Source organism: Lampetra planeri, chromosome 16 (assembly GCF_965212315.1).
Source record: "Lampetra planeri chromosome 16, kcLamPlan1.2.h2, whole genome shotgun sequence".
NCBI lineage: Eukaryota > Metazoa > Chordata > Hyperoartia > Petromyzontiformes > Petromyzontidae > Lampetra > Lampetra planeri.
Genome location: NC_136122.1, coordinates 9,966,105 through 9,993,154, shown reverse-complemented (window position 1 = coordinate 9,993,154; position 27,050 = coordinate 9,966,105). Strand labels below are relative to the sequence as shown.

Sequence of the window (27,050 nt, the reverse complement as noted above, 5' to 3'; positions counted from 1 at the left end):
ACGCTGCGATGCCGGAACGGTTCGTGCACTGGACTTGCGATCGATCCAGAGGTCGCCGCTGTCCACCCAATCACCCAGCATGGAAGTTGAAACAATGGCGACGTTTCTTACATCCTCCGCCCACCTCGGCGCGGCCAGTAGTATAAGTGGGTACAGCAGAGTTAGTCCATCAGCAGGTTTGCGGGTGGTGGGGTAAAGTGTGGCTGCGCCCACCTCTTCCAAGATTTGTGGGCAATATACCCCATAGAGTGGGAGGGGGGGTGGCTCTCTAGAGGGGGCTCTCTAGTGCACCTAAATCGTGTGGTCAACAAAATACTTTTGCAACGAAAAATGAATACGGGACGATGGTGAGGGCATTCTTAATGTGCGGGGACAGTGGCGGACAGAGGAGTACTGTGACGTGTTGTGACGTGCAGCGTGGTGGTGGTGGTAATGGCTGACGAGACGAAACCTCTTCTTGTTTTTTCAAACTTTTGATACTCGTAAAACACATTCCTGCGGAGGGAGCTGGTAGGAACGTTGGGTTGCTCGGTCAATGGCCAGGGTCAACGGCGGCGTAGTGCATTCCGCAAATATGCCCGACTGTGAGGGCGGGCACAAGCCGGCGTGAGCAGGTTAAACGTTGAGTTTTATAAGGGCACCACGGGGTGACCAGCCCCTCCCCACCTAGCCCCACCCCTCCCACCCACCACCCAGCCCCACCCTCCCCACCCAGCCTCTCCCCACCCTCCCCACCCCACCCCACCCTCCCCACCCCACCCCACCCTCCCCACCCAGCCCCTCCCTCCCCACCCAGCCCCTCCCTGCGCGACTGACGGACACAATAATCCCCTGTGGGCTGGTGGAACCAGTGGGTTCCTACCAGTAAAAAGATCCCATAAATATAACTGCTCAACCCCGAGCTATAAATGCTCTGATATTTGCATTGTATTTGTACTGTTCGCCGTTTGGCGTTCTCCGCTCTAACAGTGGTGAGGCAAGGCCATAAAGAAAGTTGTCTCTGGTGTTGGCAAATCAGTTTCAAAGACAATGCATATATTGTATTATCAGATGATGTTTGTTTACATGTTTCGCCACAAGTTAGTGTGGTTAATGGGGAAGTGATGGCTTGCAAAAGGTTTCTATTTGGTGCTTGAACATCTTAACACTTCCTTTTTTTTTCGCTGCCAGAGAGGGTATGAAAACCTGTTCTTATTTTTCGATTTAAAGCTTTCGTGACTGCAGGGATTCATATTCTTGATTCTTTCGGTAAAGTCATGTGGAAGGGAAATAATAAAATAAAAAAAATTACTAATTTATTTCTCACGACGTTTCGATTGCAACACAAGCAATCATCATCAGGTGTGAAAACCACAGCAAGAAAATTTGAAGAAAGAAAACGCCACTTTTTTCAAATTTTCTTGCCGTGGTTTTCACACCTGATGATGATTGCCTGTGTTCCAATCGAAACGTCGTGAGAATTTATTATTTCCCTTCCACGTGACTTATTATTTCCCTTCCACGTGACTTTACCGAAAGAACCAAGAATATACCTCTTCTCATGTTAAAAAATTCTGACACTTTTGATTCTGCCGACAAAAGGTCCCCGTCGAGACGAAGCGGTCCGTCCGGCGGACCTGAGCCGGGAAGGGAGCGACGCGTCCGCACGAGGGCGACACTCACCTGTCGCCGCCTCGGCGCTCACTTCAATCTCAAACTCGGCCGTGATCCTCGACTCCAGGTTGGGCGCCTTGCGTCCCTTGCGGTTCGGCTTCCCCTTGGTCGAGTCACACTTGAGGTTCACGAAGTTCACGAGGCTGTTCTCTGCGGAACGCGCACGGAGGGCGGCGGTAGTTACGGCGTGTATACGCGTGTGTGTGCATGCGTGTGTGTCATCTCGGTCATCTCAGTCAGTCGACCCGTGGCACCTGCTGGGTCTGACCCGTGACCTCCTGCCAGCGGGCGTTCGACACTTCACGTGGCCTCAAGGTGCACATGTCCTGGCACAAGCGTCGTGGTGACGTCACCGCCACTTAGTGGCGAATGGCGGTTGTTGTTGTTATATACGAGCGGTAGTGTAGTGGGAAGTGGTGGTGTAGCGGTTAGCGCTACGCCGCGCTATGAACCCGGACCCCCGAGTTCGATTCCCGCTCACGGCCAACACCGGTGACGATTATCTGAACCGGTCCTGGGCGTTCCCTAGGTCGACTCAGCCTCAAATGAGTACCTGGTGCGGTGTGTAAACATCGCCACTGGGGAGACAAAGGCAGTCTGGCGTGGTGCTCGCCACCCACCCCCTGGTGTTACGTTCCTGCCTTCATAGGTGCTCGCTAACAGTGATGAGTGCAGCGATGCACAGGTCGGAGGGTATGGAGGAAGCTGCCGTGGTGGCACGGCCATGGGGGCAAATCGAGAATGTTTTGCTCTTTGGAGAGGCTCGTCCACTGGCGGAACCAATGGGGGGGGGGGGGGGGGTGGCACGTGCCCCCACCGCCCAATGATTTGATCGAATTCCCTAATTTCGATCGGATCATTGGGGTTTATTAGTAATAAATCAGAATGTTGGGACCGCCACTGCCACTGTGTAGCATATTATTACGTGCCAGGGACTCTAGACAATATAGTCCATAATTGACAGTAAGTAACGGCAAAGCAGTTATAAGTGACTCTCAGAATTGTGCGCAGTTGCGTTTCCAGTACACGACTTCCCTGAAGGCATCAACACCTTCAGCGAGCGCGATGCCGATCACACAACGCGGTTCGAAATCGACCCTCGATCGATGGCTGCGCCATCGCCGCACACGCGTCGAATGAAAAGCAAGGGACAAGTCCTCACTTACTAACAACTCCTCTATCATTTTTCATTGCTGGAGGGGTTGCCCCCCCCCCCCGCTACCTGAAAATCCTGGCTCCGCCGTTGTCGTCCCCACCAGATAAATATGGCACTTACACCGCTGGCGTAGGAGTTGTGAAGAGGAGGTGATCAAGACCTCGTAGTCTTTTGAGCAGGAAACAACGTTTTACTTTTTTTGCTGGATAATAACTCGCAAATAACGTTGCTTTATATGAATAGCAAAAAAGCTCAGGACGTCAGACTGTGACTTTTAAGTGCATCTCAAGCCCGCTAGGTGGCGCGCCGCATTACGTGCACGCCGAAAGAAGCGTCCGTAGTCGTCTGGGCAGTCAAAGATAACCTTTTTGTGACGGCCAAATGTATCGATTTTTTTGTTTTGCGAGAAGCCTCAATTGCAATGTTTGGCCAATTCCGCAGGACGTTTAGAATGTTTGCGTGTGAGCCTAGATTAGTCGGCATGGACCAAATTCCTCCGGAGATTCAATAAACCGTCACGAGTTCCGGTTGCATGATTCCCACCGATATTTGTTTTAAATTGTATTTTCTGTGTATTGATCAATGTTGAGAGTCTGTCTGCTTTGTGTTGTCTTGCTTGGACAGTCCGCCTCGTTTGCATGGCCAAATCTGGCTTGTGTTCCGTCTCTGTCCGATCACGTTTGTATCATACGTCTCAATTGCCTTATATCTTGTTCGGACTGTGAGCATAAACATTAAAGGGGCATTCGATTTGCATGAAGTGACTAATTCCTAAGTACATTTATCATGAGTGGAAAAAAACAATCGATTGAAATTTATGAATTGCCTTATTGTTTATCACCATCTTAATCATCATCTATGATCACTCCACTTTCTCTATGAAGGCTTCCCCAAGTCATAGCCAATTGTTCCGCGACATTAACAAAGACAAAGATCCCCCGTATAGCCTTAACAGACTGTAGGGGCAAGTGCTGTTAGCAAGCACCTATGAAGGCCGGCACGGCACACGATGGGGTGGGTTGCCAACACCACGCCCGGACGCCTTTGTCTCCCCAGTGGCGATGTTTACACATCGCACCGGGTACTCATTTGAGGTTGAGTCGACCTAGGGGAGGCCCAGGACCGGTTCACATAATCGTCACCGGTGTTGGCCGTGAACGGGAATCGAACCCGGGTCGCCAGGTTCGTAGTGCAGTGTAGCGCTAACCGCTGCACCACCGCTCCCCACATTAGCAACCCACCCAGCATCTGCGGACGCAATCCGATTCCGTCGCTCCGTCTAACTTCCGACGGACGTGCAACTCGGACGCGTTCGACTACTCGGGCCCACCGCTCCATCGCCATTCGTGACCCGCCGGACTCAGCGTTACACGCGTCAGCTGGGGACTGTGGAGCAACTCCAGCCTCTGAATCAGCGCAATTGGCAAACATGGGAGGGGATTTGGGGGTTTGTTTGATTTTTGAGCGAAAACTGAGAACGCCCGCCGTCAACCCTCCGGATGTCGTGCCCAAAGAAAGCCTAAACACGGCATTGGGCAACTCGCCAAGGGGGTAAACAAAACACGTAAACAATCGGTCCCCTGTGGTGACGGCGGCACGCAGCTGAAGCAGCTCCAGTGCCCCTTTTCGCAAAGGTTCCTGGTTCGAGTCCAGTTGCCGCTCTGATTAATCCACACCACCGCCACCGCCACCCATTACCAGCATCGTCAGCTACGGTCAATCCACTGATGGATTTGAGGCTTCCCCAAGTCTCCGTCACCAATGACCATCCTGCAAAGGGACAGCTGCCATTGAGGGGGGGGTGCCCTTTGGCTAGACTGATTGAAGGTCCTATGAGAGCAGATCCCAGCAACACGTTCACTTCGGAACCGCGTTGGGCAAATCAACGCGTCCAAGACGACCGTCCCGCCTGACGAGAGAGCTGCGGCCAAAGTAGACGTGCAACGTTGGGCAAACGTTGCCATGTGGTGGGAGCCCGTTGGACCAACGTTGGCCCAACGTTGGCCCAAGCGTCACGTTCGCTGGGGATCGGCTCATTTCGCGGTGGCTTTTTTGGCGTCCTAACGCACGGACGCACGAAGGCAACGGCGTAAATCACGTGTTCTTTCCTTTTCTTGGACACAAGGCGGCACACCGTCAACAGAGCTGAACGCCGCTGCGCAGCCTCCTCTCCCGGCGCTCCGCGTCCTCTCGATCGTCCGCGGTTTATCTCTCCTCCCATCGCGGCCTCTTTGACGAGCACCGGAGCGTGAGCGCCCGCTTATCGGGAGGGACCCGGGGCGGAGGTGCCAATAGCCGCTCCCCCTAGCACCGGGCGAGGTCGTGTGTCGTCGGCCGAGCAAACACAGCCGCCTCGCCTCCCGCCTTTGATTTTCACCGCTCGGTATTAGAAAAAATGAAGAGATTGCTGGTTGACTGGCTGACTGACTGGCTGGATGACTGGCAGGCTGGTTAAATTACTAAAAAGCTGACTGATTGACTGAGTGGCTCAGTGACTGGCTGGCTTTTTGACTGGCTGACTGGCTGGCTTGGCTGGCTGGCTGGATGACTGACTGCCTGGCTGGCTGACTAGCTGGCTGACTAGCTGGCTGGCTGGCTCGTGAGCACGACCGTCAGTCAGCAGAGTGTGGGCCGAGAATAAGCGACGCGTTCCTCACTGCGGTGCGAACACGCACAACGGCGGCTGAAGGGGTCACGCTCCACAGACGGAACGGTGAAAATAAAAACGACGAACGAATTTCATAGCAGCATGACGCCTCTCCCTGTTACGCACACACACACGTGCACGCGCACGCTGAAGCTCTTTCATGTTCCTTAGGAGCACTGGAGATGTGGAGGAAGGCGATAAAGCAGAGGGGGAGAAAAAAACACGCTGCCGTTTTCTTTTTGTTTGCGTCCAGAGGCAGTGTTTGCTGTTTGACGCGTTCAGCTCATGAGAGAAAAGCGCGGAGGAATAAGCAGCCCTTCGACACGCAACGCAGATATTGTGTTCTCGAGCACGAGCAGCCAAGGTTCTGCCACTCATGTGTTGAGCGTCTTTGAAATATCGAACATCAACAGCGGAACGAAACCTGTAAAAAAAAGAATCCTCTTGATTGATATCGCTCTTCTATTCAGTAGCAAAGTTAACAGCGTGTGGTTGTGTTTCCCCCCCACACCACCACCACCACCACCTTGCCCCCACTCATTTCTCTTTGCTTCACTTGCTGCACTTTATGTTATTGCATTTGTCATTATGCTGACCCGGGGTCACTCCTGTAAACGAGGCTATTCCTGGTCGGAGCCGCCCCTCGAGTTCTCACCTCGTTAGACAAATAAACTTGAATGAAGAACAGATAAAAGGTGTTGACCCGCTGCGTGTGAATAGGTGGATTATTTTTGTATATTTTTCAGTTTGCAAATCGTATACCAATATTGCTTTCTTTTTCGTGTGGCAACATCTTAAGTAGTTTAACTAAATTCAATCATATTACCTAATTTCATATTGGTGTAATCTTTCTTTTGCGCTTAGTGTTTCGGACTTTTCAGTTTAATCCAGCGATCGTAAACGCACCCCGAGTGAGCGCGTACGTGCTGATGCGGTTAACACAGACGTAGACCAGCTGACGGGACGGGTGAACAGACGAGATTTTTTACAGATCGAGCGCACGAGAAGCACGCTCAGTTAAGGAAACTGTTTTAAACTCATGAAAGAGAGAAACACGCTCCCACGTTGTACCGCTCGCAATTCATTCCAATTCCCGAACTCGTCCATTTCCCGAAGAAGCTCCACAGCAGCACGTGGAGCGAAACGTCGGACGTCGCACCGAACAGCGGGCGGCGGGCACGACCCCCGAACACGCGTCGGAGAGAGCCGTGTGCGGCGCAACCGCGAAACCCGGCAGCAGGAGAGGGCCGGGGGTCACGCTCCAGACACGGAACGTCGAAAATAAAAACGACGAAATGAACTTCATACCAGCGTGACGCCTCTCCCTTAATAGCCTTAACAGACTGTAGGGGCAAGTGCTGTTAGCGAGCACCTATGAAGGCCGGAACGGTACACGAGGGGGTGGGTGGCCAGCACCACGCCCGACCGCCTTTGTCTCCCCAGTGGCGATTTTACACACCTCACCAGGTACTCATTTAAGGCTGAGTCGACCTAGGGGAGGCCCAGGACCGGTTCAGATAATCGTCACTGGTGTTTGCCGTGAGTGGGAATAGAGCCCGGGTCGCCAGGTTTGTAATGCAACGCGCTAACCGCTACACTACCGCTCCCCATAATACACACACACAGGGATGCGCGCGTAATTTTTGTGTTTAGTTTGTTGTCCTTCCCCCGCGCCTTCGATTAGCACGGCCGGCTACGTACGGTGCGGAAGAAGTTCAACGTTCATGCGTGCGGTGAGCGTTAACTCACCTATGGCGGGCTGTCTCAGGGAGCCGTCCATGACTTTGCCGGGGTTGCGACGCCTCAGCCGGCATTTGGCTGCGGGGAACTCGAAACGAGCTTTCCTCTTCACCGTGGCGCGGTCTCCCGCGTCTGAGCACCGCCACGCACAGACAACAGCGTCAGCCACAGACAACGGCGAGGGGTCGCGCACCTCCAAGCTTGGGAATTGATGTACTGAAGCAATTTGAACTTCGTTTTGTTGTTTTATTTAAGGGGCAGCACGGTGCTGAGATGTTGTCTTTCTCGCCTGGTACGCAGGAGGTGGGGGGTTCGATCCTGAACCTGATGTATATTTAGAGTTTACATGTCTCTCGCCTCTCTCCTCGCGGTAGCGTGCATTTTTTTTATCCGGATCCTCCGGTTTGTCCCTTAACATCTAGAAACATTTGTCTAGATCATTTCTATAAATTTGGCTGCTATAAATTTCCACATGAGCCACTTCGTTGAGCTATCATTTGTGGGCAGGTCGCTTCTGAAAAAGAGCTACATAGCTCAGTGGGCTTTACCTGGTAAGGTAGAAATAGTTGAGTTTTATTTGTAAATTTGTAAGTAATTTTTTTACCTTTCCTATACTTTGCACTACTATCGTGTTTTTAGTTTTTTGTCACGTTCTGACCAGCCCCTACTGGACACCTGCGAAAAAGAGCTTCATGGCTCATCGGATTCCTCCAGTATGGATACACATTCTGCTTGTAACGTCAGCTAGAGCTGTCTTCGTGCGATTGCGCACCTCCGGGTCGTCTGGCGACGCTGCGCTCGTGCTTGGAGTGCGAGAGGGATGCGGGGAATGTTTTTTTAACGCTCCCCCGGCTCTTACTCGTTGTCTTATCGCGTTGTTTTTGCGATGTTGTCGTGACCCGGGACAAGATAAATAAAAGTTGCTCTTTAGTTTAACCGGGCTCTCACCTGATTTCAATAAAGGTTTCGGTCGATTATTTGTCCTGCATATGAACGTAGGTCCCGACAGTTTGCTTTCCGTATGAACACTTGCGAGTCGTTCATCTATAACAACTCAATGTTGCGTAAATGAATTTCAAAACGCGAAAAGATGTTGGTGGTGATAATTTTTGGAGTGTTTCGTTTTTCAAATTTCTTTGTTCATTCAACCTTTGTCAAACGATATTTACAGTATAAAAAAACATTCATTTCAACCATGACATTTGGAAAATAAGAGCCAAAATCCCACGGAGAAGGTAACTGCATAGATTTACATTTTTATCGCCAAATAAAATAATCTTCAGATTCATGATCTAAGGGGCATTTACGAAATTCTTGCATCACCTCCGCATAAAATGAAACACTCCAAAAGAGAATGGCGTTCTATCTGTGCTGACATCTACCCCATGCCGTTGAGAGTCTTCCCAGGTGAGACTCATTTGCCATTCGTTGTACCAAGTCATGCAGGACCTCCAATCCTTTCACAGCATCCAGCCCTAGGACCTATGTCCATCACTGTGTCACAAAGCAGCGTACGGGCGGGGCTCGATTGGCCCATGGAACACAGACACCCTGGGTTCAAGTCTGGGGCAGCCACCTGCGATGAAACCACTTTGTTTAGTGATGCTGCGTTGGCAGTGGTGCACAATTAACAAATATAAAAAAAAACTATCTGACTCAAACACACTCGACTTTAAAAATAAAAACTACGAATATAAAATCGGCAGACGTTTTAGACAATGGGCCTTCTTCATAGCACAACCATGGTTGCCAAGTGAATGCACAAACATCCATCATATTACATGTGGATTTCACTTTATTTTGCGGTGAAATTAATACTGCTCAGTAGCAGAGTGGGTGGAAAATACTGCCACCCCGGCTGTGGCTAAAAGGTCACTCGTAGGGACAGTAGCAGTTAAATTAGTATGTATTCGACTGGTGAGTCCTTAATGGACACTTTGCCTTGCGACATGATGCCAATGGCCAAATTGGAATAAAATCTCGAAAAACAAATAATGTAAAAAAAAAACCCTCAATGTATTTCAATTCTGAAAACAAAAATTCAATTTATATTCTGTTTACTGTTTGAAGCGTATGACTCAAAGCAGTATCTGCAGTGCAAGCATTAGTGCGTGCATGTTGTGTACGTGGGCAAACAAATTTTTTTATATATATTCTGTTTACTGTTTGAAGCGTATGACTCAAGCAGTATCTGCAGTGCAAGCTTTAGTGCGTGCATGTTGTGTACGTGGGCAAACAATTTTTTTTATATATATTCTGTTTACTGTTTGAAGCGTATGACTCAAGCAGTATCTGCAGTGCAAGCTTTAGTGCGTGCAAGTTGTGTACGTGGGCAGCGGACGCATTGCGGTTGGCTCGCTGCGTCACCTGGTGACCCGAGTTCCATTCCCACTCATGGCCATTATTTGAACCGGTCCTGGACCTCCCCTAGGTAGACTCAGCCTAAAATTAGTACTTAGCGCAGTGTGTTAACATCACCACTGGAGAGACAAAGGTGGTCCGGCGTGGTGCTGGCCACCCACCCCCTCGTGTTAATGCTGGCCTTCATAGGCACCCGCTAACAGCACTTCCCCCAAACGTCTGTTAAGGCTACACGGGGGATCTTTGTCTTGTGTGTGCGTGGCTCAGTTGTGCACGCATTCAAACGCTGATAAACAACAACAAGAAACCTGCATACGCACGCACACAACAACAAACGAGCAGCGTCGAAGGCCATCCCACCTGAGCACACAGAGAGGGCAGCAGTGTCCTGCGTTCCCCTGCCCTTGACGGGTGGAGGAGACACCCCGCAGCTGAAAATGAAGTTGTTTTCCGATTCTTTTGAGCAGAAAAAGGAGGTGGGGGGGGGAGGAGAAGATAGCAACAACAAAAAAATTCAGGACATGAATTCCATGTCTAGGCCGTTCTTTCACGCGAAGAAGCTTCTGCGTCTGTTAAGTTTAGGCAGTGCCTCGGGTTTAAAAAAAAAAATTGCAATCTTTTATCTGAACGTTTCACGCGTAAACAGTGCCGGACGGGAGAGATAGTGAGTGCTGCACGGAGGGGAGGGTTGCGTAGCCAACGAATGTTTTATGTTGAGGAGCAGCGAAGATATAAATTCTAGCCCTGCTCCTTAAAACTTTTGCGATACGGAGTAAGAAGGGGGTGAACAATCTAAACTCTCCAAAAAGCCATACTCTTAACCATTAATTTCATAATCTTTCACGGCAGTATGAATGGTTGCAACCATGGTTAGCTGATCGGCAGGCTGCGTGCGGTTTGGGGCAAAGTGTGGGTACTCCCAACCCTTCCTGGGAAAACTACTGGACGTGTGTGGAAAAGAGCTTGATAGCTCATCGGATTCATTGAGTATAAATTATTATGCTGATTCCCAGGCATCTGGCCAGCGTGGAAATGCGTTTGGAGTCCCTTTCGCCAGGAATGGCACCAAGCACCTAATTTCAGGCCTGCATCTTTTTTATTTCGTAGCATTTCGCACACATCCCATCGGCGGGCACGGGGCTAACGAGCTGTAATTAGAGCAAGCGTTTTTGGAGGCCGTGGCACAAAACAAAAATCCAGCTACGAGCTGGACATCAACGGCAGACTGAGACGTGATTCACTTCCCAAGTGTCGTCAAAAACCAGGCAGACCTTGTCAAAGCCATGTGGAGCATGAGCTCGGACTGCCACCTGTCATGGTTATTTTCCAGGCTTGTCCTCTTGTTGAGGCGGCTGCACTGGGACATCGTTTTTGGCCACTTTGTTGAGCTATCATTTGTGGCCAGGTCGCTTTTGAACAATAAGTTAAATCCTCAGTGGGCTTTGTCTGGTAGGATGGGGATGGTTGAGTGCTGTATTTGTATGTGTTTGGGTGATTTGTTTACCTTTCTTGTACTTTGCACTCCTATCGTGTTTTGCACTGTTTGTTGTTGTAACGTTCTTACCAGCCCTGACTAAACATCTGTGAAAAAGCACTTAATAGCTCATCGGATTCCACCAGTATAAATAAGTAGTCTCATTCTGTAAGTCTTCCGTAACAATGAAGAGTCCTGGTGATTGTCAGTTGCGTAGTGAAAATAATAACAATAATAAACCACTCTAGATAACTTTTTTTTTCTTCCATGATATATTATTGTACATCAGAGGTGAACAAAATAAGGAACGCAATAATTAATCTTTCAGAACCCGGTTCCTAACTCTGCCAACGTTTCACTCCATTTGCAAGTTAGGAGCTTCTTCTCAATTAAATTGCTGCCTTAAGAAAGCTCCCGGCGCGTACGGTGAAACATTGGGGGCACTGGGTCAATGTCAGCCGGAACAGTCCGGAACACTGTTTCCGGGAATACATTTTTCGCGTGCCCCGATTTCAGTTCGCGATGAAGAACGCTCCCGGCGCGCGGAGCGAAACGTCAGACTACACGGCAGAACAACGTCGCGGCGCATCGGGCAGCTGAGCAGCAGCAGCAGCAGCAAAGACAAAGATCCCCCATGTAGCCTGAACAGACTGCCGGGGCAAGTGCTGTTAGCAAGCACAACCGCGACGACCCGCGCGGTAGAACTCTTGCGAAAGCGTCCGTCGGTTAATGGTGAAGCAAGCGAGGTGGTGGTGAGGGAAGAGTGGGGGGGGCGTGGGGTTTGTTGGGTGCTCAGGTCATTGTTTGACCTTTTCCCCCACAATGTGTCAATGGGACTCCCACCGCTTACTACGCTTGTCTTTGCTCATGAGCTGTAGAGGAACCCTGACTTTGAAGATAAACAAAGGCCCCTACAGTCTGAGGGTGTCCACATCATCCTAACTGCCTCCTCGCACCCCATGCGGCTTCGCCTCCAGACACTCCGTTTCACTATCGTTAATTGTTACGGGTTTTATAATTAATGTCCGACAGTGGACTGCAGCGGTAAAATCTCCTGGTCATTTTTAGGCACAATAAAGGGTCAGCGGAGTGGAGCGGTGCTGGTGCACTGGTTAGCCTGCTGCACTATGAAGCCGGCAAAACACGGGTTCGATTCCCAGCCACGGCTAACATCAGTGGTGAGTAACATCAGAACTAAGTCATACCCTCGACCCCCTGCACAAACCTGCACTGACCATAATGGTGAAGTATGATACGTTATATTTTGCTGCACTGCTGATCACCACATCGCACAAGCCCCGCAGCAGCCTACGGCAACCCGGCTTGCATAGTGGCCACCAATCCAAGACACTTCTTATCCAGGCGTCCAAAATCCCTGCTTGGCTTCTGAGATGGGGCGAGATTGGGCGAATACTGGTGGCAGGGTCAACTTTGCAGTACCCTTTGCAATGCTCCCTTGCATGCAGAGTGGCTCACATCACACTCGGTACCTTTTAGCGTAATAAGCCTTGTAAAGCTCACAAGTCCTAACAGGCTGTTTAGAGAGCTAGGCAATGGCACTTTTGTTAGCTTTGAAGGAAAGTGTGATGGGGGAGATTCGAATAATGCTTTTCTTTTTTCTCACCACAGCGTTGGGTGGTTGTCCAGACAGCGTGCAAAAGCTGCTACTGAACCAAAAAAAAAAAGAGGGAGTTAAAAAAAATTCAACAGAGAAAGAGAAAGCACAAGAAAGTAGGAGGAGGGAAATGGCACGGACTGTTTGTGCAACGTCTGTCCAATGTATGCGAGCGTAATGGTATTCGGTGGAGAGGGACGATGTAATCCAGCCAACAGCAAGGACAAAAAAAAACGTCAAGGTAAAGGTGCAGCCCAGAAGTTGTTGGCCTCACGCCACTGCTGCTGGGAAAAAAGGGCCCTCCGCTCGAGGGGAGCTCAAGAGGGCATCTTGGCCTACTCTTCCACGCAGATCAGACGTGTTGGAAGAGGACTCTCGATCTGCCGGATCGACTTATCTGACCTGTGGTGTACTTATTATTTATACCACCGGGTGGTAAGAGGCGGTGGGGGAGTGAGCGGGGAAGGGCGGGGGGGGAATTAAAGGAGAAACATTACTTCGTTGTTTCAACAACCGCACTAGGAGATTGAATCGAATCGGCCACCTTCGATTAGTGCAAAAAAAATTGAAAACACATACATACTAGGGCTGAACGAAAATATCTAATTTGCGATTACATTTTTTAAAGTCAAGCTTCAGTTCAATATTCACTGTGTAATAGATTTAAAACATGTGATGGAGCATTACCACATGATACCATCAAAATATGAACTGCTCTATATATTCTAATGCAAGGATGATAGCTTAAAAGATATTCATTGCTTCCCACATGTATTTATTAAAATGTTTAAATTGAAATAGAACAATTGTGAAGTTAAATAAATAAAGTTATAATAATAAAAAAACTCCAATAATAAAGTAACAGGACTTTTCAAATCGCAAAGAATCACAGCCTTTGCGATTTGCTAATCGCATTGTTTCAAATTGCGATTTAGATTTGAAATCGATTAATCGTTCAGCCCTAGTACATACGTACGTTCGAACCGGCCACCTCCGAACTGGAAGTCCAACGTGCTCACCATTGCACCGCGGCAGCTGCCCGTAGCGCTTGCATTCGAGCTCTGCCGGCTTTTGCGAAACCTTCCACGGCCATTCGGTGCCGCCACACTCGCTGCTGTAGCATGTTACTTTCACATGTCATCCAGGCTTAACCCCTGCTTTAAACTACGCGCTTCACTGTTCCGTGAGTGCGCTCGGTCAGCGTGGAGCTGTGTGAGAGAAGCAGAAACAGAAGTGGCCAGAAGGGAGACAAAGGCGGCCAGGTGTGGTGCTGGCCACGCATTCGTGTACCGTTCCGGGCTTCCTCGGTGCTTGTTAACAGCACTTGCCCCAATAGTCTGTTAAGGCTACAAGGGGGGAGCTTTGTCTTTGTCTGTGAGTGGGTGAGTGAGCAGGCGAGTGAGTAGACTAGTGAAAAGGTGAGTGAGTAGACGAGTGAGTAGACTAGTGAGCAGGTGAGTGAGTAGACGAGTGAGTAGACTAGTGAGTAGATGAGTGAGCAGGCGAGTGAGTAGACGAGTGAGTAGACGAGTGAGTAGACTAGTGAGCAGGTGAGTGAGTAGACGAGTGAGTAGACGAGTGAGTAGACTAGTGAGCAGGTGAGTGAGTAGACGAGTGAGTAGACGAGTGAGTAGACTAGTGAGCAGATGAGTGAGCAGATGAGTGAGTAGACGAGTGAGTAGACTAGTGAGCAGGTGAGTGAGTAGACGAGTGAGTAGACGAGTGAGTAGACTAGTGAGCAGACGAGTAAGCAGGCGAGTGAGTAGACTAGTGAGCAGATGAGTGAGTAGACGAGTGAGTAGACTAGTGAGCAGGTGAGTGAGTACACGAGTGAGTAGACTAGTGAGTAGATGAGTGAGCAGACGAGTGAGTAGACTAGTGAGCAGGTGAGTGAGTAGACGAGTGAGTAAACTAGTGAGCAGATGAGTGAGCAGGCGAGTGAGTAGACTAGTGAGCAGACGAGTGAGCAGGCGAGTGAGTAGACTAGTGAGCAGGTGAGTGAGCAGACGAGTGAGTTAACTAGTGAGCAGGTGAGTGAGCAGGTGAGTGAGTAGACTAGTGAGCAGACGAGTGAGCAGACTAGTGAGTAGACGAGTGAGTAGACGAGTGAGCAGACTAGTGAGCAGACGAGTGAGTAGACGAGTGAGCAGATGAGTGAGCAGGCGAGTGAGTAGACTAGTGAGCAGGTGAGTGAGCAGACGAGTGAGTAGACTAGTGAGCAGGTGAGTGAGCAGGTGAGTGAGTAGACTAGTGAGCAGACGAGTGAGCAGACTAGTGAGCAGATGAGTGAGCAGGCGAGTGAGTAGACTAGTGAGCAGATGAGTGAGCAGACGAGTGAGCAGACGAGTGAGTAGACTAGTGAGCAGATGAGTGAGCAGGCGAGTGAGTAGACTAGTGAGCAGATGAGCGAGCAGACGAGTGAGTAGACGAGTGAGTAGACTAGTGAGTAGGTGAGTGAGCAGACGAGTGAGTGTGTATTGCTGAGGCCTGCAGTGCTCTGCTGGAACTCCCTGTGGTGGATCAGACAAAACAGTCCGGTGGGCAAAGGCGTCAACATCGGTGGAGTGATCAATGAGTAAAGTTCACGGTAAACCTTGTTAGTAGTGATAGAAGAGTGATGAGGAGGTAAATGACTCTATGTGAACAGTTGTTCCTGCACGGCATCTAGTAATGCTCCCAGTATTAAGACGCGATATAAATCTCAATTGTAATCACGTTCATGAATGTTTGGTGAATTACATCGAACGCCAATTTGCTTTTCTCTTTTGTACCACCACGACTCGGAGTGGTATCGAATTAATATCAGAATCCGCTAAGTGCTCGAAGCAGCCGCTATAAATTTCCAAACTCCACCTCCCCTCCCCAAAAAAAAATAGGGAATAAAATGTAAAGTAATGCGCTCGCTAAAAAGCTTTTACAACCGCATTTTAAAGACCCCATGGGGGAATGCAGACAAATTAACTACACGACTACAAACTACACATTCATGAGCTCTGGAACAAAAGAGACCCGGTGCAAGGAATCCGTGCAATTTATTAGGCTCGACAGCTTGACAATCCATCGGCGCGAACACGGATGCAGCCAGCTGACAGACTCGAGTCCTCCACGGGATAGGGCAGGCGAGCCCCAACAGCTCAAATTAGCCGATAGTGATCAAGTATTTCTCACAGGCCATGACACGAGGCCGTTTTAGCTCAAATGCGGAGAGCGACGATTTGTCGGGGACATTACAAAGGTCAACGTCGCGAATCATACCCACCCGAGGCCTCTGGCATGATTAAGCTTGCGTTTGCCAAGTGGCGAGAGGCGATTGTTTTATGCCCTTAATAATCGGGCCCCCGAAAATGTACGTATATTATGTTCATACAGGGCAAAATAACTTGACGACATTTCCACGCAGAATGTTGGCCAGCCATCGTTTGATATTTCCATTCGCAAAGGGAAGCCATATCGGTTTCAGAAAAAAAAGATCATTAAGGAGCTCCCAGAGAAATGTGGATTTAATTTTGCCCTATATGCATTTTATTGTTCGTCCTAATTCAACTGGACCATGCGAGTTAACCGTTAACCCTTTGGCTGATGGAATATTCGAGGAAATTACACCGGATTAGCGGGAGCCCCTTTGGGACGAGTTCACGTTTCACTCTCGTGAAAGCCGTTGAATAGATGACGGAAATCATCGGTGAAGGAGCTGCAATCACGGATGGATCCAGGAGCTTTCTTGAGTGGCGGAGGGCGGCGGTGGGAGGGAGCGGTGGGGGGGGGGCAGACCGAGCCGTAAGTGGGGAGATTGTCGTGGTGCTCGGGCAGTAAAGAGAGACGGAGCTTTGTGGGAGAATCACCAAATTTTTTACGAAGCATCAAGGGGCTTAGTGACAGCCCAGTGGCAAGCCCCAATTTGACAATCATTTACTTCCCAGTGTTTAGTTCCTTTAAAGGGATACTGTGCCCCAGAGTAGGTCTGGAAAACGTGGCTATAAATAGGCATTACCATATCCTGAGCAGACGTCTCTATTTAAAAAAAAAGATCACGTTGAATTAAAATTTTCACTTAATAGCTTATTAAATGGGAATGGGGGGCGGTGGTGCATTGGTGCGTGCACTTTGCTATGAAGCTAGTTATTGGGAGTTTTATTCCTGGACGTGGTTAACTTCGGTGGTGAGTGATACGTAAACCATTCCTGCCCCCCCCCCCTCCACCACACTGCAACGAACCAGAATGGTGAAGTATCGTCAAAAAATACTGCCACGACCTACGGGGAGAACTTCATCACACGGTGGGTTGATAAGGTAAAGGTGCAGCCCTGCAATTGCTTGCTCACACCAATGCTGGCAGAAGGTTATGCCATGAGAGGGAGCTCGAGAAAGCCCCTCTAGAGGGCATTTGAAATTTTCATTTTCATTACCCACCGAGCATTACCCCCCGTACACGACTCAGTGTTGGCACAGGAGAGACGTGCGCGCGCACATCTAAGGGCGACGTCCCCTGTGCTTCGACGCGCTGGCACTGCGTCCCCACCTTCCTCCACGACAATCGGGCCACAGCCGCTGAGAGCTACTGGCGGCATGGCCATGGCAGTGGTGGCAAAGCCGTGGTGGCAAAGCCTTGGCGGCACGGCAGAAACGGCACATCAGTGGCGGCACAGCAGAGGCGGCCCAGCTGTGGCACGGCACACCAATAAGAGCTGGCCAGAGCGGGCGGCGGGCGGCAATTAAAATGGAGCCAAGCAAAACGAAAAGGGCACTTGATTTTGAAAATAAAAAAGGGCCCGATTCGTCCGTGGCCGTCGTCGCGTTCACGCTACATTCCAGCCGAGCACCGCTTTCCAGCAAATATATCTGCCAAGCATGTCAAGCTGTCAACGCCGGCTGCAGACACAGCGAGGCTTTTTGATATTTTAACCGGCTCCCTTTGATTGGGTTTAATGCTCTTTGCGGGGATTCAATTATCGTGTGGGTCCGTAAAGGTAGGTTTTTCTTTTTCTTTTTGCGTGTGTGTTTAAAAGTCGCAGACGATCGACGCTGCAATCGAGAGGAGGGCGGGGGGGGGGAAAGAATGGACGCGACGAAATGTCTGTTATGCCACCCCGAGCTGATTTCTTTTTTTATTATTATAAATATATATAAGTTTCCAAATATTAGAATTCAGCAAGAGTTAAGCGAAACCTGGAATGTCAGGTTTTGCTTAACTAAAGCCAACAAATTAAGAGAAACGAGGGTCCTGAAACGACTTGGAACGCTTCTGACACCTGCTCAAATAATTTCGTCTCCACGTGACATTCACGACTCGAAACTTGCACAAAAGGCGCGGCGCCGCGATTTGATTTCAAAAAACAAGTTTTTAAATTGAACAGAACAGTTCCAACTTCTGTTGACCCGTTTTTCCCGGTAAGGTGGAAGGGGAAACATTTTTGGGATTTTTTTTTCTCTTTCTGGGCCATAAAAAAGCAGTGGGGGTCCGGCGGAGGGGGGGGGAGGGAGGGGGACAGGGAGGTGGGGGCTGCCCTGAGGTGAGGGGGGTGCAGGAGAGACAAGGGGGGCCGGGGGGGCTGGTAGGGGGGGGGGGGTCCGCCGAGGTTATAATGTGACAAGGGTGTTTAAGCATAAGCCACCGCTAAGTACATGCACGCAAACATAAATCAGCGAGATCAGAGAGCTCAGTTTGTTCCGCTCAGTGGCCGTAAGTCACTTTCAATTTGCCTCAGACATTATTCGGCACCAAATTAATCCACATTAAGGCTGCCGGGCGCTGCGTCAGGAAGAAGAAAACCCACTCCCCACTCCTCAGTGCTCGAAAGGATTTCTCGCTGGGAACCTTTTCGCGATCGTTGGCCGTGGAGCTTTTGGGAATCAGAAGCGCGGCGTTCAGCGCGCAGCTAATGGAGATTAATCGTCAATTAGGCTGCTTCGTCCGAGCTCTTTGTGTCGCGAGAGCGCCAAAATAAGGGACGTTCAGACACCGTCGGAGAAAGGATCGGACGGATGGAGGGGTGACGGCGGGGGGTGGGGCGCTACGGATGAAGTGGACAGAGCGGCATTATCCTCACCAAAGCTTCCATGTGAATTAAGAATTTTCGCTTTATTATTGCCGTTTATACCCTGCGAATCGTCAATAAAAGCTGACGCATTTTAGCACGCGGTGGTGGTGGTGAGGGGGGGGGGCAGGGGAGGTGGAAAAAAATCCGTCGACCTCAACAGGGCGAGCATTTATAGAAATACACTACGTCAAATGCTGCCAGAATGCCGCAGAGGATTTCAAAAGAGTAAATCAAAGGTACATTAAGTTTGAAACTGCCACGAGGCTTGCACATATATCAGGCCCGATGTTAAACACAACGCTTCCAGGCACGCAAACCGCAGCGGGCATTTCACTGCCCTCCTTGTGAAGCGAACCTTCCTATCTCGCGTACAAAATATATATATACCTCGCTCCTACTCGTATGAAAACAGTCGGAAATCCTGTTATGTTTGCAGATAAGAAAATGTTATCGGTGGGCATGCTCAGGCCTTCCAGAGTTATTTTGTCCAAAAAAAGAAGTGGCTCGCTACGCTTTGGCAAGGTTCGCCCGTCAGCGGCGTGGGCTCCTGCCGTCCGTCACGATTCCGCACAAAGTCAACGTTGTTGCGGCGAGGGGAAGATCATGCCGCGTGCACTTTGTCTGGCAGAAAGAAAAAAAAAGAGTCTTTTTAGCGCAAAGTATACGATCCGCTGAGAAAATGTGCGTCGAACGTTTAAGAAAATAACCAAATACGTTTTGATTCTTTAACTATATCCTTTCAACATCTATAACGTTTTTTTTTTTTGCCAGTGGCCTGGAATTTAATTCCCTTAGGCTTTCGCGACCAATATCATCCATAAGAGGTTTTTTTTGGGTTAGATCGCGTAAATATATAAATTTGTTGTTAAACCCGCCACCACCCGACACAGCCAACTAGTAAGGGTTGTCACGTAAACAGAACGTGGCCAATTCGTCACAAGTACAGCACACCGGTGTGTTGGAGAGCCAAGCCACAACATTTACAGTAATTACAACTGGCGAAACGTCGTACTCAGATTGTAAATGTTGTGGCTTGGCTCTCCGACACACCGGTGTGCTATACCCGTGACGAATTGGCACGTTCTGTTTACGTGACAACCATTACTAGTTGGCTGTGTCGGGTGGTGGCGGGTTTAACGACACATTTATATATTTACGCGATCTAATCCAAAAAAAACTCTATTGTGAATTGAATTTCCCACTAATAATGCATTTGCTAAAACGTATTAAGAGCACTCAGAATTCAGTGGAAATACTGGAAAGTGAATAACATCAATCTTGATTTGAAGCTTTCGTGACTGCAGGAATTCAAACTCTTTGGTTCTTTCGGTAAAGTCATGTAGTTAGAAATAAAATAAAATAAAACTTCAGCAGTTTTGTATTGCTGTAGTTGTCCCACCTGATGACGATTGCCTGTGTTACGATCGAAAGTCGTGATTTGTTTCATTTTATTTTATTTCTAACTACGTGACTTTACCGAAAGAACCAAAGAGTATGAATAACATCAATTCATCCTATATATGATCATAGGTTTTACCGTTACGAGCATTGACACGTTTAAGATTGTTCGCAGATTGAGGTCCCTGGATGGCTCACAAGTCAGATCACTGAGCTGACACTGCTGAGATCCTGAGCTCAAGATCTGGATGGAAGGTTGAAATTAATTTGGGGGTTTTCAATGCATTGAGTCGATCGTCCTTGCCTGGTCAAAATTTCTGATTTAACATAATTTGGTTCAATCCCCCAAATTTACAATTTTACTTTAAAACTCCTAATCGTGTTTTTTGTATTGTCTGTTGTTGTAACGTTCTTACCCTCCCCCACTGGACATCTGCGAAAAAAGAGCTTTATAGCTCATCGGATTCCTCCAGTAATAATAAACATTCGGATTCTGAAAATACAGTCTGGTAGCAGTGTGTGTAAGGAAAGAGCATCCCCTCCGTACTGTGATTTTCAGAAGTAGCTCTTTGAAAGTCTCTTTGGTAGCCAATCTCGGACACGTGGGGGTCCACGCTGCTCTGTGATATTCCCGAATGGATTTGTTGTCTCGCGACGCGGATGCCAATAAGCGTCCCCGAAAAATAAGCATAAGCAGGACCAAAAAAATCCATAATCACAATTTTACTTGAGGTCTTGCGCCCAACTGATGGTTTCACTTGCGTTTATGTTCAGGTATTGGCCCATTCATGCACATTTGCCAAAAAAAACAACTGCTAAATATACTGTAAGTTCAATGCCAGCGTGAACCCTTTGATGCTGCTAACAATTAAGGGTCGCTCAAATCATCAACAGAAATCAATATCTGATCTTAAGCTTACGTTACGTGCAGTGAGTGACTCGTGGAAATATTTAATAGTTATTTTTCAAACCAAAAAGTGGCCAACAACAACCGGCACCGTTCAAGGAGTAATCATAGCGAGTTACTAAACATCTTGCATTATGCCCGGTTGTAAGAACTTGGGAAAATAGACGACGATTCTATGCGCATTTAAACTATTATTTAAATTATTTCTTACTTTACCAGGGTAAGGGCCACTGAGCAATATAGCTCTTCTTTAGAAGTGACCTGGCCACAAACGATAGCTCAGCAAAGTGGCTTATCATGTGGACATTCATAGCAGTCGAATACTCTAAACGCGAGTTTCTAAATGTAGAGGGAAAAACCAGAGGACCGGGAGAAAAATCCACGCGACCACGGGGAGAGAGACATGCAAACTCCAAATATACAGGCATCAGAGTCGGGATGGAACCCACGACTCCCCGCATACCGGGCGAGGTCGTTAACATCTCACCACCGCGGTGCCCCCTTGCATGTGAACAGGGCAGACGGGGGGGTAAGGGAAAACCCCGGTTGCACGTTCACCGTGGACGTGTGGCAAGAAACAAGCGTGGCACTGTCGCCATAGCAGCAACACGTTGGAGCCCTTAACACCGAAGCCATTCACACGTCTTTCCAAGAAACCATCTTCAATCGAACCTTTCTGGACAAGAACAACATCCCCTTAAGCTGAATTTCTCTCTCTCTCGCTTCCCCACCACCCTACCCCGTCACACCCCCTAACCCCCTTACTTCCCCAGCCTCCTTTCTTGCAAAGGGTTCTTTATCGAGTGAGCAGGGATGGAGGTAGATTTTAAATAAACACGTCACTTGTCCACAACCGTTGCGTTGCTGCGCTGAATTTTGGTAGCCTTGGTCGCATCGTCGAACTGAGAGCGTGCCCAACGTTCGTGCAGCCTTTAATTTTGCTTATTTATTAAACTATTACTTACTAAATCTCCATTGAAATGGAGACGTCTCGTTAACAAAGCGTGTCCAGGGTCCCACGTGTGACACAGAGCAAACAAAGACAAAGATCCCCCGTAAAGCCTTCAATGGACTGTTGAGGCAAGTGCTGTTTCACGAGCAGCACCTATGTAGGCTGGCGCGGCACACGACCGTCTTTATCTCCCGAGCGTCGATGTTGACACAACGCATCAGGTACTCAATTAAGGCTGAGTCGGCCAACGGGAAGCCCAGGACCAGTTCAGAGAATTGTCATTGGTCTTGGTGGCTGTGAGTGGGAATCGAACTCGGCCGTCGCTCCACACAAAAGCGAACCAAGACAAAGATCACCCATATAACCTTGAGCGGACTGTTGGGGCAAGAACTGTTAGCGAGCACCTATTAAGGCCGGCACGGCCCACGAGGGGGTGGGGTGACCAGCACCATGCCCGGCCGTCTTTGTCTCCCCAGTGGTGATGTTTACACATCGCACCAGGTACTCATTTTGAGGCTGAGTCGACCTAGGAGAGGCCCAGGACCGATTCAGATAATCGTCACCGGTGTTGGCTGTGAGTGGGAATCGAACTCGGGTCGCAGCGCAGCAACCGCTACACCACCGCTCCCCACAAGGCAAATATGACACGTACACACAAACATTTTAGAATGTACGACTTGCGCAGGAGTTACAGTTTTTTTTTTTTTAAAGTCAAATACATTCACGCAGCGTCAAGCACCAGAACCTGGCTACCGAGGTAGCTCTATGAACATCGCACCACAGTGGGACACACACACACACACGTGGTGCACACCGCCCCATCATTCAAAGAGGTTGCTTGCGTTGTAACAGTTGCCGACGTTGAGCACGTGGCCGAACTTCGTTTGTTATTTCGTCTTTTGTCTGTGTTTTGTTGCTGCTGCTGCTACTGTGCTCAAGCATCACCGAGGATCTCCAGTGGTAAAATAGCGGGGCCATCATCGTCATCATCATCCGCGTAACAAATCAAACAAACTAAAACTTTCCCATCGCGTTCGCTTGCGGAGACTTTACAGCAGCGCTCGGCAGCAGATAACGCCCGGAGCCGCAGAACTGCGACGGGGACTCGCCATCTGGAAAGGCAGCGTGGCTTCAAAGCGCATCTTGGATTCTTCCGAAGTGACGTGAGGCCGAACCAGCCCACGGTCGTGTCCGATGGACGTGACTCAAGGGGTGCTAATTCTGACCCTCCACCCACGCCACCCTTGCCCCGTGCGGTGATGCTCGGCACGGACAGGTTTTATTTTTTACACGGCTCGCCGTTGTGACGCAACCAGAATCAGAATCTTCGTTTAAAACCGGAGGTAGGAATCCGATGAGCTATGAAGCTCTTTCTAACAGATTGTTCAGCAGGGGCGGGTCAGCGAAGTCAGAACAAGAAACAATACAAAACAAACGATAGGAGTGCAAAGTAGAGAAAAGATAAATATATATCAAAAGGAAGGAACAGAAGTACAAATTGCACAAGACATTCCTGCCGATTTTTCGACACTAATTGCAAGCTTGGGCAAGGCAGCAAAACGACAGCGAAAACAGTCCCAGACCACACGAAGACAACACACAGTCCCTTAATAAAATTGCACTTTAACATTCAACTATCAATACCTCTACTGGACATCAGTGAAAAAGAGCTTGACAGCACATCGGATTCCTCCAGTATAAATATTCTGATTCTGAAGGCGATTTGAGCATGGCCAAGAAGTGTGTTAATAGCCATGTGGCAGCAATGCAGAAGCTGGATGTATATCCACACGAAGTATGCTATCGCCCGCCCGAATCACAACTCAGATTCGCACGGTTGGCTACACAAGGTGCGAAATAAGTTCAATATACCATTGAAACCTCCTTTGCCAGTAGCAAAATATGGTAATTGTTTTTTTACCCTTTTATCTGGCAACAAAACTGACACTTTTATTTACAAGGAGTCATGTTTGCATTGACCAAAAGGCGCCTTTTGGCGTCATCTGGTCCAGCACCATGTGAGACTAGGCTCTAAGAAAAGCTGTCTCGGGTGTGGACCAATCAATTTCAAGGACAGTGCATACATTACCAGAGTTGTGTTTTTTGTTTGCATTCCGACTGCAGGTATTGTGGTCAATGCAAACATGACTCCTTGTAAAAAAAGGTGTCAGTTTTGTTTCCAGACAAAAGGGTTAAAAAACAATTATCAAGTTCAATATACATACATTAAACCAGCGTGATATAAGCATGTGTTGCTTATAACATGAATGTGCTTATATAAGATACGCTTCTATCCAGATTCTAATGTATTCCTACATAGCTTTAGAGTCTTGGCCTTAATTAACACCTCTTGAAATTTGTCTGTAACTCGATTGGCATTCGATTGCCTTCGGCCGCTTTATACACGTCCAGGTCAGAGGTCACCAAATAAGAAGCTAGGAAAAAGGCGAAGCCTCACTTAATGGAAATTTAAACTACAGTTAAATTTCGATTTAAAGCTTTCGTGACTGCAGGGATTCATCTTCTTGGTTCTTTTAGTAAAGTCACGTAGAATGGAAATAATAAAATAATAAAAATAAAACAATAAAATAATTCTCACGACGTTTCGGCCACAACGCAAGCAGCCGTCCTCAGGTGAAGACCAGGTCTGTCGGGGAGACAGCGTCTTCCATTCTACGTGACTTTACCGAAAAAACCAAGAAGATTAAACTACAGTGTCTTGAGGATATTGGTAAAAGGCAGCATCCCTGGCACTCGTCGATTTTTACCAACACAATATTTTTTTAGTCACCGCATTACGAAATTCGATTTCTCCCAGTGGAGATCGAGCAGGAGAAAAAGTTTTGAACGACACTCAATCACCCCCGGCATTCGCATCAGAGTCCAACGCGTTTATCCTTTTGCCGATAGTGTGGCATTTGCCAGCGATGCGCTGTGCTCTTTGCAGCCTGTGGAGTGGCGAGTGCTGCGCCGCAGAGCCTGGCTGTAAATCTGCGGCACTTATCGCCGCGAGTTGTCGGCCCCATTGTTTACATTCACGGCGAAATGAATAAACCAGACGGAGCGAAGGGGGTGTGTGTTCGGCTGCTGACGATGGGACACGGACCCACGGGGTGTCCAGTGATAACTGTATCTCTCTGCTCAAGGGCAAGGACAGGAGGGCAAGAGTTAGGGTGAGGTTTACGTTAGGATCGTAGCGGTGGGGAGGACAGGGGGGGGGGGGCAAAGAATGATTGTAAACGCAGTGGAAATGGCAGTAACTTCGCTTTCGGTTAAAGGATGATGCAATGTGATGCACAGCCCTTTACACTGTTCGATGAAGCTGTTCCTATGGCTTTCACTGCTCTTTGGGGTTGTTTGACCGTACTTCACCACGCCGGTCAGTGTGTGGATCGGTGAGCCCAGAACCGCTTGAGATGACGCTCGCGACTGATGGGAGTGATGAAATTAACTCGCGTGCACCTACCTCGATGGAATGTTAATACCGCAGGATCGTGAGAGAGACAGCGATGGACCATTGGCGATTTTAGGAACTTCATGAACTGAATATTCAGTTCCTGAAGAAAGCTCCGAGCACGTGGAACAAATCGACTTCAGACATTGCCGTCGAACAACCCGCGGTACAACCTGAACAAGCTCCGGATACAGCACAGCAGAGAAATCCTGTGCAGCGGTATTCACTGATGACGGTGATGCTGGTGTGTCTAGTTTGTTGTCCTTCCCACGCACCGCTGATGAGCACGGTTGGCCACGTACGGCGCGAAAGGCATTCAACACACATACATGTGTAGAGGAGTAAAATGGGGACGTGACGTCAGGTGTGCCGTTCAGTGCGATGACGTCACGTCTCCTAGGGTACTTAAGGGATACCCCGTGACGTAAGCGGGGTCATTGTGGGAACGGGTAGAATAAGCAGGGTGAAGAGGGAACCAGGGGTAGAGAGAGGGATCGAATAGGGAGTCTGGGGAGAAGCCGGTGGTAGCCGTAGAGGTGCTTCTCTCTCCGGTCGGTGGAGTCGGCAGAGTCCACGATCCGACACGAGAAAGAGAGAGACCGGAGCTAGCCGGCAGGGACCCGGACTCAAGAGTAGGACCCCTAGCCCCTGGGAGTTGTGTACCCTGCTGTGTAATATTGTAACAGCTTTAATAAACCCTGGCGAAAGCCCTTAACTTACCTCCGTCTACGAGTACGTCCGTCGGAACTTCTCTACACATGTGTGACGATGAATGGTAAGGTGAGATGAGGGTAAGAGCGAGGGCGATGGGGGAAGAACTCACCGGACGTGTAGTGAGCCTTGGCCTGGCACGTCAGGGCACAGCTTTCCTGCCCGCCCGTCTTGCCGCAGCTCAGGATGGCCTTGGCTGGCGTTTTTGTCGGCAAACACCGCTGGGCCTCTACCCGGCAAACACAAGCCCAGAGGCACCAAACATTCACATTCATTGTGCACAGCTCTTCACTTAACGACAACAACGACAACACCGCCACCAGCGACAACAATTGCAGCAACGACTTGACAGTGGTGGTGGCCGTGATGCTCGGGCGGGTGTCGGCAACTTGCGGCTACGGATCTGCACGCGGCCCTTTAAGGGACCACCACCGTCTCCTATTCACACCGCATCGCGGCTCTTAAAATATTGAATTTTTTTTCGATTTAAAGCTTTCGTGATTGCAGGGATTTCTCTTCTTGGTTCTTTCGGTAAAGTCACGTAGAAGGGAAATAATAAAATAATAAAAATAAAACATAATAAAATAATTCTCACGACGTTTCGACCACAACGCAAGCAGCCGTCCTCAGGTGAAGAACAGATCTGTCGGAAAGACAGACCTGTCTTTCCATACCCGGCCGGGTACGGGTACGGGTACCCGTTTGCGACCCTGGTGCGGCCGGGTACGGGTACGGGTAGACCGTGAGTCACTGGTGAGTAACTGTTTGTCACTCATTTCCCAACGTCTTGTCTCTTCTCACAATTCAAGTTCCTAGAATCAACCCACCCACGCCTGCAACATGGCTTCATCCCAGAGGTCGCAATCAGGTACCCGATACCCGTACCCGTTTGCGACCCTGGTGCGGCCGGGTACGGGTAAGGAATCAAAACCCGTTTGCGACCT

General features: G+C 49.1%; 1 protein-coding gene across 5 annotated transcripts in view; it reads right to left on the bottom strand.

Moving 5' to 3' along the window:
• Window positions 1-27,050, bottom strand: part of SCUBE1 (signal peptide, CUB domain and EGF like domain containing 1) — a 178,984-nt gene that overhangs the window by 14,923 nt on the left and 137,011 nt on the right. For all 5 annotated transcript variants that reach the window (XM_078601518.1, XM_078601519.1, XM_078601522.1 and 2 more), the window contains 4 exons: window positions 26,219-26,335; window positions 9,918-10,013; window positions 7,206-7,328; window positions 1,663-1,803 (listed from right to left, as the gene is read on the bottom strand). In XM_078601518.1, coding sequence (XP_078457644.1) covers window positions 1,663-1,803; window positions 7,206-7,328; window positions 9,918-10,013; window positions 26,219-26,335 — 477 coding nt within the window. The remainder of the gene's footprint in view (window positions 1-1,662; window positions 1,804-7,205; window positions 7,329-9,917; window positions 10,014-26,218; window positions 26,336-27,050) is intronic.